Consider the following 14,758-nt stretch of genomic DNA (forward strand, 5'->3'; position numbering starts at 1 on the left):
ACCAGAGGTAAATCCTCCAGCCTCCACTGTTGATTTAAAGTACTTGTGGAACTGCGGTCCTCAGTAAATCTGCAGTTTAAGACACTTTTCCTTTTGGACTATTAACTGTTTCACTTGAATGGAGTACAGAAGCTGGTTATTTATTTTTCAATACTATGTAACCTATAATTCTGAAACAAAAATCAGTTGTGTTATGTTGTGTGTTACTACACTCATGGCAGTTTCTGCGTTAGGGCTTGGAACTACACAGGCTCCCAGCTGTGAGCATAATATTGCAAATATCCTGAACTCTAACAGCCACAGAATAAAGTTCACACCTGTAGTTACTTTATCTGCTAATTAGCAAATGCTAGCATTTGCTTAGCACTGCTTAGGGACAGCTGAAGGAGATATGTGTGTCTGTAGTTTCAAAGTACTGTAGATGCTCATAAAACAAAATGACAAAAATCCAAAATCTGATCTGATGATGGTGTTGTTCACAAACTAAGGGATCAAAATTTTAGAACATGAGCATACAAAATTTTATAACTATACGGTGAATGGTTAATGAGCTATTTTACTAAGAACAAGAAATACTGTGCTACGGGAAAATTTACCGTATGGTATTGTCAAAGTCTGAGGACTATAATTCTCAAGATTGCTACAAAATACATTTTCTAAGTTTTCTTAGTCGGTCAACTTTAACCTTTGAGCTTTAAATCAAAAATAGAATAAAAATTAGCATTGATTTTCTGTACTTCTACCACCTCTGCCCACAGTGTACCACATTTTGCTGTGTATGTGTCTGTGTAGCTGGAGACAGCTCAGAGAAGTCATTCTGACCCTTGTCCTCCATGACATTATTAGGACCACCATTTTCGTGTTGTGACTGATAGGTGTATATCATTAAGGAACAATATTTACCAACTCACTGCTGCATCTTTACCCTGTAACCACTTGTCCTTGCTGATTTCCAGTAAAAATACTGTAGGTCAATAGAGAGCATCACAAGAATTGGTTTTGGGGCAATCAAGGGCAATCCATGATATTTATACACAGAATATCATTAACAGGCAGAAGGCAAACAATGAGCTCTGAAGGTCTCCAGAGAAAAGCCAAGAAAGAGGAGAAGAAGAGACAAGTGCAGCTTTTTGGCATCCTATCACATCTGTCTCATCCTGCAAAGCTCTGCCTGGCTGTCATGGATTTTACAATCTCTGCTCTTCCTGCATGAATGTGCCTGACTCACTGAGAGGCAGGGACTTTCATGCAGCATAATATATGAATGCAGGGAGGAGAATGAAGATGACTAGACAGTGTAAGTGAATAGGAAAACAAAGAGGGTCGTATCGTATTGAAGAAAACAGTGCCTTTGCTTTAGTCTTGGCTGCACCGAATGCAAACATCTAATCACCCAGAGACTATGAAGTGTGTGAGCCAGAATTTCCAGAAGAGTGTTTTATCAAAGCAGGACTTAAATCTGTAAAGGCTTTTTTATCCCTTCCACACTGCCTGCTGCTTATCAATGAAATGGCCAACGAGGAGGAGAAGTAGCCCAATACAGTTTCAAAAGACAAGGGGGCACACACACCAATGCCCTTGCCATTCAAATGTTTTTTGCCCCCCATTTTTAAGCAATGATATAATATTCGACATTGCTGACTTGCACATCATTTAGCAGTTTTTTTGTGTGAGGAGACTGGAGACACTGCCAATATTTGATAATGCACAGCTGCACAGGCACAAGGGCCAGAGCAGAGCTGCAAACAGTGCCGTGTGAATAAAGAGACAAGGCTTTGACAAGATTTGAAAAACAAACTGCGCAAGATAATCTACTGATGTTGTACATGCAGACTTTCGCCAGCTGGACAACCTGACAACAGCAGCGAATTAACACCTGTGTTCAAACTACCCAGACTTCAAGAGATATCGTTAACCTTTAACCCTTTGCCCGTGCATTTAAAAATGTCTGGCACTGTGAAGAAGACCACTTTTCTTGGTGCTCCTCCCAAACCATCCACTTGTTTGGACAGAAAAACTAACACAACTTCACACACACACACACACACACACACACACACACACACACACACAAAATTTAATTTAAACACCACTAAGCCTTGTCTTATCTCTCCCAGACAGGTTATTCTCTACATCAATGTTGCATGAGTTGTCTTGCTAATGTTGCTATTGGTTACATCTGAATATTTCTATGACAGATGATACCAATCTACTCTAATGTAATGGGGTACATTATAAAGCCCATTTATAATATACCCTGAAACATCTGGCCCATAATTAAATCAAGTTAGCTGTTGTCTCTAAGGTGCTGTGGACCAGTAAGAGAAAGGAAGCGGTGAATTATCTGGCACAGCAACCACAGTAGAGAAGCTAAGTAACCCTTTGGTATTTCTTTTCACTGTGGCAAATGAAGTAAAGTGAAAGAGCAAAATGAGCTTTGGTTGGTTTGCTGCGATGTAGCTGTAGCTGCAGTAGCTGTAAATCAATCTGACATTCAGCTTGCTAATGAATCTGCATTGAAAGGGTTGAGGTGACAGACTGTAGGCTGTGATCCAGCACATATAGAAATCTGCCCTTTCAGGACGACTTGGTCTCTGGTTTGTTTTGATGCAACTTAATAACATAAAGATATAACTAGGTGAATGTTACTAGGCTGCTTCTGAAGTACCGATCTACAGTTAACGTGCTACAACTTTGTCTACAGTAAGACACAGTCACAGTTTTGTTGAAGGGTGTCAAGATGATTAAATATTAAAAATACATTCTCTATACATGTCAAATATGGGTAATAACCTCCCACCCACACTTCTTCTGTGGTCTGTTAGTGCTTAACTGGCTTTTTGGTTTGTACGGGGGAACTGTTTTGCATTTTTACACATTTAGATGAAGTTATTCAAACAAGTCTAGTACATTTTACAAGGGTTTGCATAAAATGTGCATTTTGAGTGTCATAGCTCATTCCTGTCTATTTAAGTATCAGTATACTGTGTGGCATTTGTTGGGATTCTGTCATGATCTGGCCCTCACCTTCAATTCATGCCACCTGTTCCCTTGCCTTTTAAAATCCAGCTCTCCCCTTGGTTCCCTGTCGGGTCATTGTCTCTGTCACCTGTGCAACACATTGTCTCCAAGTTTCCATGTTTTGGAACATTATTGTAATTCATGCCACACCCACACCCTGTCTTCGGGTTTTTCCTGTCACAGGGTTTTCGGACTCCTGACTTATGTTCTTATGGACTTCTGTTATCTGCTTTTGGTCTGAGGTTTGGTTATGTTTTTTTCTTTCTTGGTAGCCCTGTTTTTGTCATTAGCCCGATTTCTCTTGGTAATAATTTGTATTTTATTTTAGTCTGGGCTTGCCCTCCAAGCTTTTGGAGTGATTTTTAGTTTTATTAGCCCATACAGTATGTATAACATCAATTATACAGTCCAAAGGTTCTCTCACTCACACACACACTCACACACACACACACACACACACACACACACACACACACACACACACACACACACACACACACTTATAGTAAGTACACAGTAGAGAGTCAACAATGCTATAATATTTTGAACTTTTAAACCAGTTATTCTTTGCTGCTTGTGATCTTCTCTTTAAAATTTAACAGTGAAACATGAGATACAATGACAACTCTTACAGTCATGTTCCCAAATTGTAAAACAGAATTTCTCCTCCAAAAACATTATATAATTGCCATTGAAATTGAAAATATGGATGGAAATATTTCAGATGGGTATGACAGAGAGATAAGCTAAACCATTTTTTACAGAGTCAAACTGAGAACTGGAACGTATTGTAAGATACAGTCTATTTTTCTATTATGGATAAAGTGCCCTATGCACATAAACCAGTCAGCGTTATTCTCGTACTAACTGTATCCACTGAATGTATTCATACACTAAACATACATCATACATCCATAATAAACAAGGATTTGGAGAATTGTGAACATCTGAGATAACATTTTCATCCAGCGTCTCAGTGAGTATTTGAGAGTGAGAGTGAGACAGTCCTCTTCAACCTGGAAATAAGACTTTTAATTTGAAAATGTTTGGAATGCAGTTCTGGTGTTTCCATTTGCAAGAATCAGACCTGGGGCCAGACTCAATATATGCCTGAGATCTGCTGCCAGATCACAGCTGGTGAGATCTCCTGTTTCACACACCAAACTAAGCTTGCCTGCTCGCCCCAGGTGCTTGATTTTGGGAGCGGCAAAACTTAATTTCATGCCCTACGTGAGTCATGTACCAATGTGTTGTTTGTGGTTTCTGTACAGACAAACCCTTTTTTCCCCCATCTTTGTAAATTTCAGTACTTCCAGAGTAGCACATCTAAATGGGTCAAGGCTATAGGTGAGCTGATTTTGAATTGATGAAACATAATTTCTCTGTTCATTTATACGGTTGTAGTCAATGACATTAATATGAACTGTACGTATGTGTTTTCTGCCTTTGGGTGTTCAACTAAAAAGGTTTATTTAGATAACAACCAAGCAAAGACATACAAGGCCAATACGAATGTATGGTAAACATTTTTAAATGGTTAACATAATTAAATGGTAACATGTCTCAGTTTCAACATCTTATATGTTGTTTATATTCTGTTTTGGCAAGACACTGAACCCCTAACAGCCTATTCCCCTCCCCAGCTCTGCAGGGCAGGTCCAAGCCTGATAAAAATTGGGGAGGATTGCTTCAGGAAGGGCATCCAGTGATAAATTGTGCCAAATCAGCATGCGGACAATGAGCCGCTGTGGCGACCCTGAACTCACGGGATAAGCCAAAAGGAAAAAAAAAGAAAAAAAGATGTTGATGAGATTTAAAAATCATTGCAATCTGTCTTTTATCTTTACACATTCTCCCAACTTGTGGAATTGGGGTTTTAGTACATTACATCAAGAAAATCAAACATGAAAATGTTTTTACAAAAACAACTCCTCTCAAATAGTCAATGCACATGCTGCCATACATTCAACAACTGTAAGGAGGGACACTCACTTGAACTGCTGATGTTCTCTGGAGCTGCGGATCTTGGAGGAAAACCTCTCGGCCAGCTTCTCTAAGCTGCGGGAGTATTCCAGTTCAATCTCTGCTTTTCTGCGGAAGAACTCCTGCAGGTCCTGCAGCAGCTGGATGCGAGATTCAGACTGCTGCTCCAAGCATTTGAATTGCTCCACCAGTTGGTTACGGATCTCTGTCCATTAGGGAAAAACAAAATCAAATAAAGATGGTATGAGTCAACCTTTGTCAGATAGAGTAATTTGTTACTCAGGTATCCATCTTCCACAAATGGTCACGTCATGCTGAAAGGTTTCTGGAACAGCAGCTGTGGGGTCTATGCACAACACTTCATTTCAAAAGAAAAACAATTTAAAACTCTAGGAAACTTTGGCAAAACTGCACTAAAGAAATGATTTATGGTTACGATGACAGATGAGGTCCACATGTCTTATAAGGCCTGTTATGTTTTATATTGTAACTGAATGACACTGAAAGATATTTATAATAATTAACATTGAACTCCTGAAACCTCAATAACTTTGCTTTCCCAACAGCAACATTAAGCATTTTGCTGAGAGGAGGTACAAGTGAGGCTCTATGTCACATCAGAACATTGACATGTGCGTATGACCAGTAAGTGTCCACCTCGTGGACATAGATCAAACTGTTGAGATGACAACACAAATGTGCTCCCCTACTTGGAGCAAACAGTCATATCTTTTCCAGAGGAACCTGATGCTGCCAGGCAGTATAAAGATCTTTTAGTCAGTGGGAACCCAAAAGAGAAATCTGATTCCTCTTTGTATTGCTTTCATCAGCACCAAGGATGTAGACTGAGTTCCTGTGTCAAATTAAGCTACAAAATTAAATGAAAGAGTTTAAGACTAAGGCACAGCCAGGAGTGCTTTCTTCCCTGTGTTTATATCTTTTGAGTGATTCCCTTATGATCTCTAATATTTTTTAAACAACCCAGTGTGAAGTAAAAATAAAGGCAGATGCTGGTATGCAAGAAAATACACTTTAAAGCAGCAACAGAAAAAAGTAACTTCATAAATGTAATTCAATGCATGTTGTAACATCCTTTAGTGAAAACTGCATGCAATAACCCCTAAGTACCAGCTCTGAGGACATATTTTAAACATATCTGAGTCATGGCAGTGATATTGTAGGGAGATTAACCACTGACTAAATGGTAACATCACAGCAGTGACACAGACTGTGTTTCCACGCTATTGGGGGTGTTATTTGGTCAGCCAAGGCTTCCACATGAATATATGTAGGCTCTGACTGATGAGGAAGCAGTGAAGTGCAGGGGAGCCTTTACTCTTCCTGTGATGTTGTGCCGCCTGGCCTCAGCCTCGAGCGGCATGCTTCACTCTGTGGTTAACCATTGCCCCAGCCCTCCCCTTTTTGCAGAGGCCTCCCTCTTCCTCCCAGCTCTGAGGGCTTAAAGCTCAGTTTTTAGTGAACCAGTGCTCAGGGAAAAACACCACTTTGCTATATCAATCATGTCAGGAATGTCTTTCCTTTCCAGACATGGAGCTATATTCACTGTTTGCAAATGTTTTGTTCTTTTTATTTTTTCCATAATAGAAATTGCGCCAAATGCCCCAGGAAAATGTGCATAAGTGACAGGGAGGACTTTTGAAAACACTTTTACAAAAAGGGAACTCTGAACCTCCAGCTGCAGCTCTGCATTTAACAAATGAGTTTAGAAAAATAGGTCACACACCAAAAGTGTGCCCTTCCCTCTGAGAAACCATGAGCAATTTGAGAATATTCCCTAAGTATTTGCAGCTCTTTGAGTGGCTTCAATTGCTTTTTTTTTTCAAAGTGAGGGTGCTGTCTGTGGTTCTTTTCTATCTGTCCGGAGGAATGTTGTGAATATAAATATCCAGTAAAAGTAAAGATGATTGTTTCTCTGTTTGAACACAATCAAAACACAGTATTTACAGTGTAACTAAATAAACACTGATTTCTGGTTAAGAAATAAAATAAAATAATATTATTCTTTTGTATTATGTGTTACATATACACATATATAACCTTAGTATAAATGCATCTGGAACTACACCCAACTCCTCACACTTCCCGCTACGGATGTAAGACTTTGAATCTAGAAATTTCTGAGTAACCATGGGTGTCCCACTTTTAGCATAGCTCCCCTGGTTTTCCTGGTTTTTAAATTGTTTTGCAAATGTGCCACTTATAAAATTATCTGTTGTTCAAAAGAAGAGGTATTAAACCATGGGCTCATATAAAGTTGTTGAACTTTAACTTGACAGTACAAATAGCTTTTCAACTGTGGTTTTGATCTACTACTGGGTTTAGGGATGAGGAAATACTTCCAGTACAGACTGGATCATTGGGCGAGCAGGCAAGTTACCAACCAGAAACACAACTTGTCTAATTCAAAGTGAACATCCAGTTATTATCCATGGCAGACCTACTGTGTTTTGCCTCTTTATGTTTCTATTTAAAGATGGAGTCATCTGCTTTTTCAAGGAGTATAAGGGAGGTGGGGGTCATCTTCAGACAAAAAAGCTGATGGAGGGAAGGGGAATTGAGACTGAAGCAGCTTAAATATGGTCAAACTCAACAAATGATTTGTCTGAAGGATGAGTTTTTCTTTTGAAGCCTCATGATAGGCTAGAAAGGGATTAACAGAATATGTGCAGCCATGTAAAATGTGACTTTGTGTGTATAACACAACCTAAATTTGACCTTTTCTAACTAATTCAGTTATAATATATACTATGAAAAATGTTTCAAATAACTACGTTATTCAAACATAGTTCCTTTCTGTCATTCATTAGGTTGTTTACCATTAATTAACACTGTCCTTAGTCCGCTTAAACTAAGCCCACTGCATTTCCCTCTAAACTTCCAAATTATGTTTTGGAAAAGCAAAATTAAACCCTGGAAGCTGCAGTAATTTAGTAACATTTGAAACGTGTAGCTTTATGGAAAAGTAAACTAATGGTGGATTTGTGTGGATACACATCTCAGAGCTGCTGAAATCAAAAGCTTTTTTTTTTCTGGAGTTGATCTGTTTCTGGATATGTTAACTGAACAAACCGGAAAAACAAAGACAGTGATTCTGACCAGTACACATGCTGAAATCCAGCCCTGTGTATATCAACCCGCCTGTCTACTTCCAAACAGATGGAGTGTGCTTTCCCCACAAAACACAGTAGTGTAAAGAAGGAACAGATAAACATAAGAAAAAATATTATCTTGCAGTATTGAGGTTGTTAAAGCTCATCTTTGTTGTCAGGTTTACATTAAAAGGAGCGCTTACATTCCTTTGGCACTTGTTCAGTTATGCATTCAAAGCATGATATTAACACATTTTTGAGCTGAGAACAAGATGCTGGTGATTATCATTTAAAAATAAAACCTGCACCCACTCCTCAAGTTAATTCAGGACAAAAGTGGTGATGCACTGTTGCAGCATTTTATTGCGTATCTGCTGTTTAGAGGGACCATGTGAGGTCTTGACGCAATGAAAATTGGAGAGCAGTGAATGAAAGGGATTTTCTGCAGAGCATCCTGAGGGAAGTAGGGGATATCAAGCTGTACAGAACTGCATGCTGCTTTAGGAGAAGCCTGATGTACAGTATCGTTTACTGTAACTGTAGACTACAAAAGCTAAAAAATACTGTATACGGTTGTTTAATGGTCAATATATTTTCAGAAACTTACAACCATTAGTGTTATAGTGAAATATAAGAAAGACAAATTCCCACTTGTTTCTAGTGAATATTGGTAAATTGGATGTGGAAGGAAGACCTACATAAAGGGGATATTATAGCTTGCTTTATAGGTTTAGAAGGTATTAACCACTTTGAAAATAATGTATTTGAGCATTCACATCATTGTGTGTTAAGACATACACAAACAGTATCTAGACACTAGACAAATGCCACAGCGAGCCAAATTCACTAACCTAATCCCCAATTTTAGCCCAGCAGTATCTGACGCCTATACTGCAGAGTCGAAATCGCATGAAAGCAGACACACAGACAAACAGAAACATTCACTCTCTCGGTCTCTCGTACTTATAATACAAGTTCCAGTTGTTGAACTAATCTGTTCTTCTGTGATCTTTTTTAATCCTCTAATGATTAATATCATTATGGATTCAAGCAGGCATGCTTCTGTTGTCGGTGCAGGCTCTTCTTCGTCTCTATCTTGTCTAATTCCTCATTAGTCCCGACTGTTGCAGCACTATTCAAAACTAAGACAACAGGAGATGTGACCAATCACTGGCTGAGCAGAGGTGAACTGATTAAGCATCCTGCAGCATGATGTCAGCTGTCAGTCTCTGGATCTACTTCCTAATTATCTGCCAGTTTGTCAGATTTTCATTGTATTTCCTGTCAAACTAAAATCAATCTGTAGAGTAGTAATGTATTAAATCACTTTTGTCTTAAACATTATTTTCACTCATTTGAAATGTCTGCAGTTAGACTCTCCACTGACTGAAAACAAGGGTCATGTGGGCTCCAATCTTTTTTAAATAAAGTTTGATAATAAACTAAGGCCTTCAAACCTCACAATTTCAAGGAAAGCACTCAACCCATGATGACTCAAGTGTCCAGGCATAGGAAAAGCATCCCAGACTTCACACTATTTGTCATTGATTTCCTCTCTGGTGTCTGTTTCGTCATCAAGTCAGCATGTTACATGAGTGGCATACATCAGGAAAGCCTGAGCATGACCGACAATTAAAAAGACACCCTTTCAGTCTCCAGCTGTCCATTATTTGCTGTATGCAGGATCTACCAATGCATGACCAGGCGGACAAGTATCTCCATGGCAACACGGGTGTGCACCACTCCCTGGGGACCAGCTTATTGGAGGAGAGGTGGAGTCTCATGAATGTGGATAGGTGGCAGCAGTGAGTCAAGAGGCACTTAAGGGTTGCATGCAATGAGACACACGATACAGCTGTCTGTGAAGCTGATCAGGTAATCATAATGCAGCAGCAGCAGCAGCTGATCAAAGTAAAATTAATATAGTAAAATTAAAATATAGTAAAATATAGTAAAATTAAATGTACTATTTCCTTCTGAAGACAGATTGCAATAAATAATGATAAAATAAAAAAATAAGGGGCATGCAAACGTAACACTAAACCTAACATTATAGCAATGCATATTCAGCTAGTAGTAAAAGAAATTGTCCAGAAGTATATAAAAAGAAGTTATAGTAAAATTATGTTTTGCTATTGCCCATAAATCATCAGCAACATTAAGTAAACAATTCATTAGCATGCATGTATCACAAATCCACAGATTTGTGCTCCTAATAACTAATGAGCACATCCCACATATGGTTCTATTTCTCCTGTTATTGTAGATAAAAGAAATCTGTGAGCTGCAAATGGGTCTGCTCCTTAATTATCTGAAGTCTGATGTCAACCTATGAGACCTACCTACTTCACATAGTGACTATTTCAAACTCTTATTATTCAGTTACTTTTGCGCATAAGTCACTGCTTACTCTGTTTCTAGGGTCACAGTCTCTCAGCAGGAAGTGCTTTTTATATTGAACAGAACGTCTTTTAAGTTTTATTAACTGTTTCTAAATCTCACCATGGATACCTAGCAGACAATACAGTAAAGATACTTCGAAACTTCCCTGTAACTTTTAAATTCTCCATTTTCTAACTTTATCATTTTGCCCTGTTTTTCTCTATGTTTCCCCTTTTTAAATTGCTATGGTGATAAAAGTAAAATTTTGTTTTGAAAGATTAAGGCCAACTGAACTGCTAGTCACCTCTTTGTTATGCCTTATTACTGTACCTACTGTGTCTTCTTAAACTTGTGAATGTGCTGAGGCATAAAGTTCTATAAAACCTTTACTGTGATTGTGGCTTTTAGAAAAATGCATAAGATGTCTGAATCCTGTCACAGTTTCAGATTTTTTTTATTTCCTATTCGCCTACAAAACACCAAGTTATACAGTTAATGAAGACTTAACCCAACCCAACCACATCCAGTCAGAGGTCACAACCTATCATGTGGGACCTGAACTGGCTTTTCCCTATCAAAGCTACACTTCTTTAGAAGTGATGATTGAAATTCTTTTAGCATAGACAACAGAATTAAGTGAGAAGTGAAATCATGCACTGTCTCGAACCACATATCCAAGAAAATTAAAACGTTTTTCTATTTAACTAGATCTTTGTTTGCTTCATCAATGCAAGGCACACAAACAAAACAAAACAACTATTATGAGACTGTGTTAAATGATAATATATGCCTGGCAGATCAGCCATTTCATGAAAGGCTGATTATCTCTTGAATCCTTATGAAAAGGACAGAACAAACTCAATGTATCAAGTGGCAGCTGCACTCCCCATTCTGCATTTATAAACAAGAGGCTATAAAGTTAAGGGAAATCACAGCAAAAAGTACTGGCAATGGGTGTGATAGTTAACAGGCAGATCATTTGTTTATTTTGTGGTGTTTGCTAAATATTGGTCAGAGAGTAGTTGTTTCCCCATTTCCCATTAGACCATGGTACAAACAATCTGTCCGGATAAGTTTTATCCAAACTTGATAGCTGATGGATGACTTTTATTTTTCTTTTTTTTGCAAATTTTCTCTGTTAGTGGCAGGTTTGCTAAACAAACTGGTTGCTCAACCTCAGCTGGTGACTCAGTCTGACCATTCCTCCAACTGTCAACATGTCCATTTATACAAAACCAGATTCATGCTCCCCAGCAGGGTGTTAACAGATAATGAACCAAATCACACCATGAAGGTGCCAAATCCTGATCTTGCGCATTGCCATTAACAACTCACGAATACATTTAGTATCTGTAATAAATATGAATAGGTTTCACAGGTATTCAGAGTGCGAAGAGACCACAGGATGTACTCAGTAATCACTATTATTACATTATTACATTATTATTATATTACAAAGCTGCAACAAGTTGACTAAATTATAAAAAATTATGTCGACAACATGACAGTTCTGTACACTATTCTGTAATGACTCTAGGACTGACTTTAGGATTGTTCTGTGTGGTAAATGAGGGACACTTTGTTTGATTTGAACTGTTACATGGACATACAGAACCTCTCACGGCTTGTTTACAAATGCATGATCATCAAATTACTTTCAGAGAATAGAAACAGGCAACAAAATAGAAATCTGAATCCAGAGGGTGTGTGTGTGTGTGTGTGTGTGTGTTTGTGTGTGTGTGTGTGTGTGTGTGTGTGTGTGTGTGTGTGTGTGTGTGTGTGTGTGTGTGTGTGTGTGTGTGTGTGTGTGTGTGTGTGTGTGTGTGTGTGTGTGAGGGGGGCAAAGGTTGACATTAATGTGTCAGAGGGACACTTGAGAATTTCCTTGAGTTGTTGCCTGCATTAATTTCTCTGATCAGAGCAGTTGCTTGCAGCCTGGGAGAGAAAATATGAAAGCACTTTGAACCTTGTTTAATGTTCATCACATCAGAACCTAACATCCACTACAATACAACCCATTTATGTGTGTTGCTGTGTCTGTATGCCCGCCTTGGTGTGTGGGTGTATTGCTGTCAGTGTGGGTAATGACTGGTGTGGTCATGTCTGAATTAGACAATGGATATATCTATGAAATGACCGCACACTCTATGTAAAGGGCAAAAAAACACAATTTTCCAAACAAAAAACAGGTAATGTGTGGCTTCAAACATTATGTAACATTATGTAACACCATCACACTTTGCCAAATATTAATAAAAACAGAAAAAAAAAACACATATCACACTCATTTTTTCTCATCACTGTAGAAAAATGCCATTACTAATGTCCAGTATGCTAGAAAATGTGAGTGCGGTAAAACTGTGCAGCAGTCCAAGTACAAGGAATCATTGATTCACTGCAGGAGATTCAGGGAACTCAGCCAAAAGAACCTGCTGTCCCTCCAGTCAATATTCAGTACAACAAAAGATCTAAACACAAGACCAATTTTATAAAAATGAGGCATTTTGAAGACAGTGGAGTGTAGCCTGTGTGTACTCATGTTTTTACATTTACTAGTATTATTTAACAGTTCAGGTTTGGTTCCAGAGCTCTGTCCTGTCTATCATCACTACCTCTCTCTACAGCCTCAGCCTGATTTTATGCAGAGGCCACGTTTGGCCTCAGAACTTCCACCGTGAACCTCAAACAGATGCTTATGGTTGAGCCTGAGGGCAACACTTCACAAGCTACCTAAAAAACTGGCAAACAGGAGAAAGGAAAGATGCAGTCCAGCAAACGCACAATGGTTAACTACAAAATTAAGTCCGAGCTCCTCAGTCAGTCGGTCGCTCTGTGTTCACTGTGTGAACCCTCTCTATTGACATGCTAATGTAAGATCTGCTGGCTGCACAGCTTGAATTAAGTGAACACCATCTCCCAGGGTCCTTCTGTGACCTCAGTTTTGACAGGGAGCCTCATGGGTCTTCAAGAATTAAGTAAAGTTAGGCAGTTAAGATTTTAGCAGAGTAGTAGATCATATTGTAACACAGGAATTGATTGTTTGTTGTGAAGTATGTTGAAACCTGCAGTTATTACATTTAAACAAATGTGTTAAATTACAAGATACTGTCAGTGTTTCTTCTTGGTTGCTGCACTACTGCCGAAACCAAGTGATTTTTTTACTGTTACTCATTATTCCCTCATGGGGGGCTCAAAGAGTAGAGCATCGGGTTGGGATGTAGAAGACCGCAGGATTGAATCCCACCCCGCCAGGTGTGGCCCCATCCAGCCATCATGGGCCACCTTGATGCCCAGATAAAATGTGTTGCATGGGTTGCAGCAGGAAGGGCATCTGGCATAAAAAAAAACTCATGCCAAATCAACGTGTGGAACGCGTTCCGCTGTGGCGACCCCAGAAGGTACAAGCTGAAAGCCGTTGATCTTTGACTTATTACTCCCTCGTACCTAATAAAGCAACTGTGTGATCTTGTTATAACCCCAACGTACGAAACGCTAATGATTTGGCCCCTTCTGCCATGTGCACATTAACCATAAAGCAATAACTCAGAATAAGACAGGTGCAATTTCCAATTTGAATTTCATCATGGTTCGCTCAGTGCCCGGGCCAACCCATAATACTGCCATTGTTGTGAGGTGGTCAATGTCAGAAGCAAAGCCCTCTGTGTCTGCAGGCTACACAACACACCAGCTGTGAATGAGAAACAAGCAGCAGTGTCCATAAATTAACATGCTTCCTCCTCAAACAGTTCAAGGGCCCTGTCTAATGCAAAGAGGCATGGCCTGGATCTATGGAACAACAGCAGTTCTCCCATGACACAATGAGATTTAAGCTCAATAATTGATGCTTGGATTACCAAAAATGGCCTGGAGTAAAGTGGAAGCAGCAGAAAAGGGTAGGGAATGATATAATGGAGACAAGCAAGCTTGTTTACAGAGATTTATTTTTAAATTACCAGCTCACACTACTAAAAGATACAAGCAAAAGAAAGATAAAAAAGATACAAAGGTAAAAATCCGTCAGACCAGCAGCTGATACATTTTCAACAAGCAAATACTTCCAACTTCACACCAAAACTCAAGATATGATCAGCCAAAGTTACTAATACGTAACATTAGTAAAACAACTGAGAGTGACATTAGTTCTTGAAATTAGGCCTTGAAACTGAACCCCAGCTCCGCTTAGGGAAGTCTTGGCTCATGACCAAAGTACTCTTTGTTTGTGTGTACAGCACACCCCTTCATTTGTATGCTACGTTGCAGAA

General features: G+C 39.0%; 1 protein-coding gene across 9 annotated transcripts in view; it reads right to left on the minus strand.

The window, feature by feature from the left end:
• srgap3 (SLIT-ROBO Rho GTPase activating protein 3) overlaps window positions 1–14,758 on the minus strand; it is a 48,751-nt gene that overhangs the window by 32,501 nt on the left and 1,492 nt on the right. For all 9 annotated transcript variants that reach the window (XR_010914423.1, XR_010914422.1, XR_010914424.1 and 6 more), the window contains exon 2: window positions 5,014–5,209. Coding sequence is in view for 6 of the 9 variants with exons in the window: in XM_067504331.1 (XP_067360432.1) it covers window positions 5,014–5,209 (196 nt within the window). In the remaining 3 variants the exon portion in view is untranslated. The remainder of the gene's footprint in view (window positions 1–5,013; window positions 5,210–14,758) is intronic.

The sequence above is a fragment of the Channa argus genome, chromosome 5 (assembly GCF_033026475.1).
Source record: "Channa argus isolate prfri chromosome 5, Channa argus male v1.0, whole genome shotgun sequence".
In the NCBI taxonomy this organism is placed as follows: Eukaryota; Metazoa; Chordata; class Actinopteri; order Anabantiformes; family Channidae; genus Channa; species Channa argus.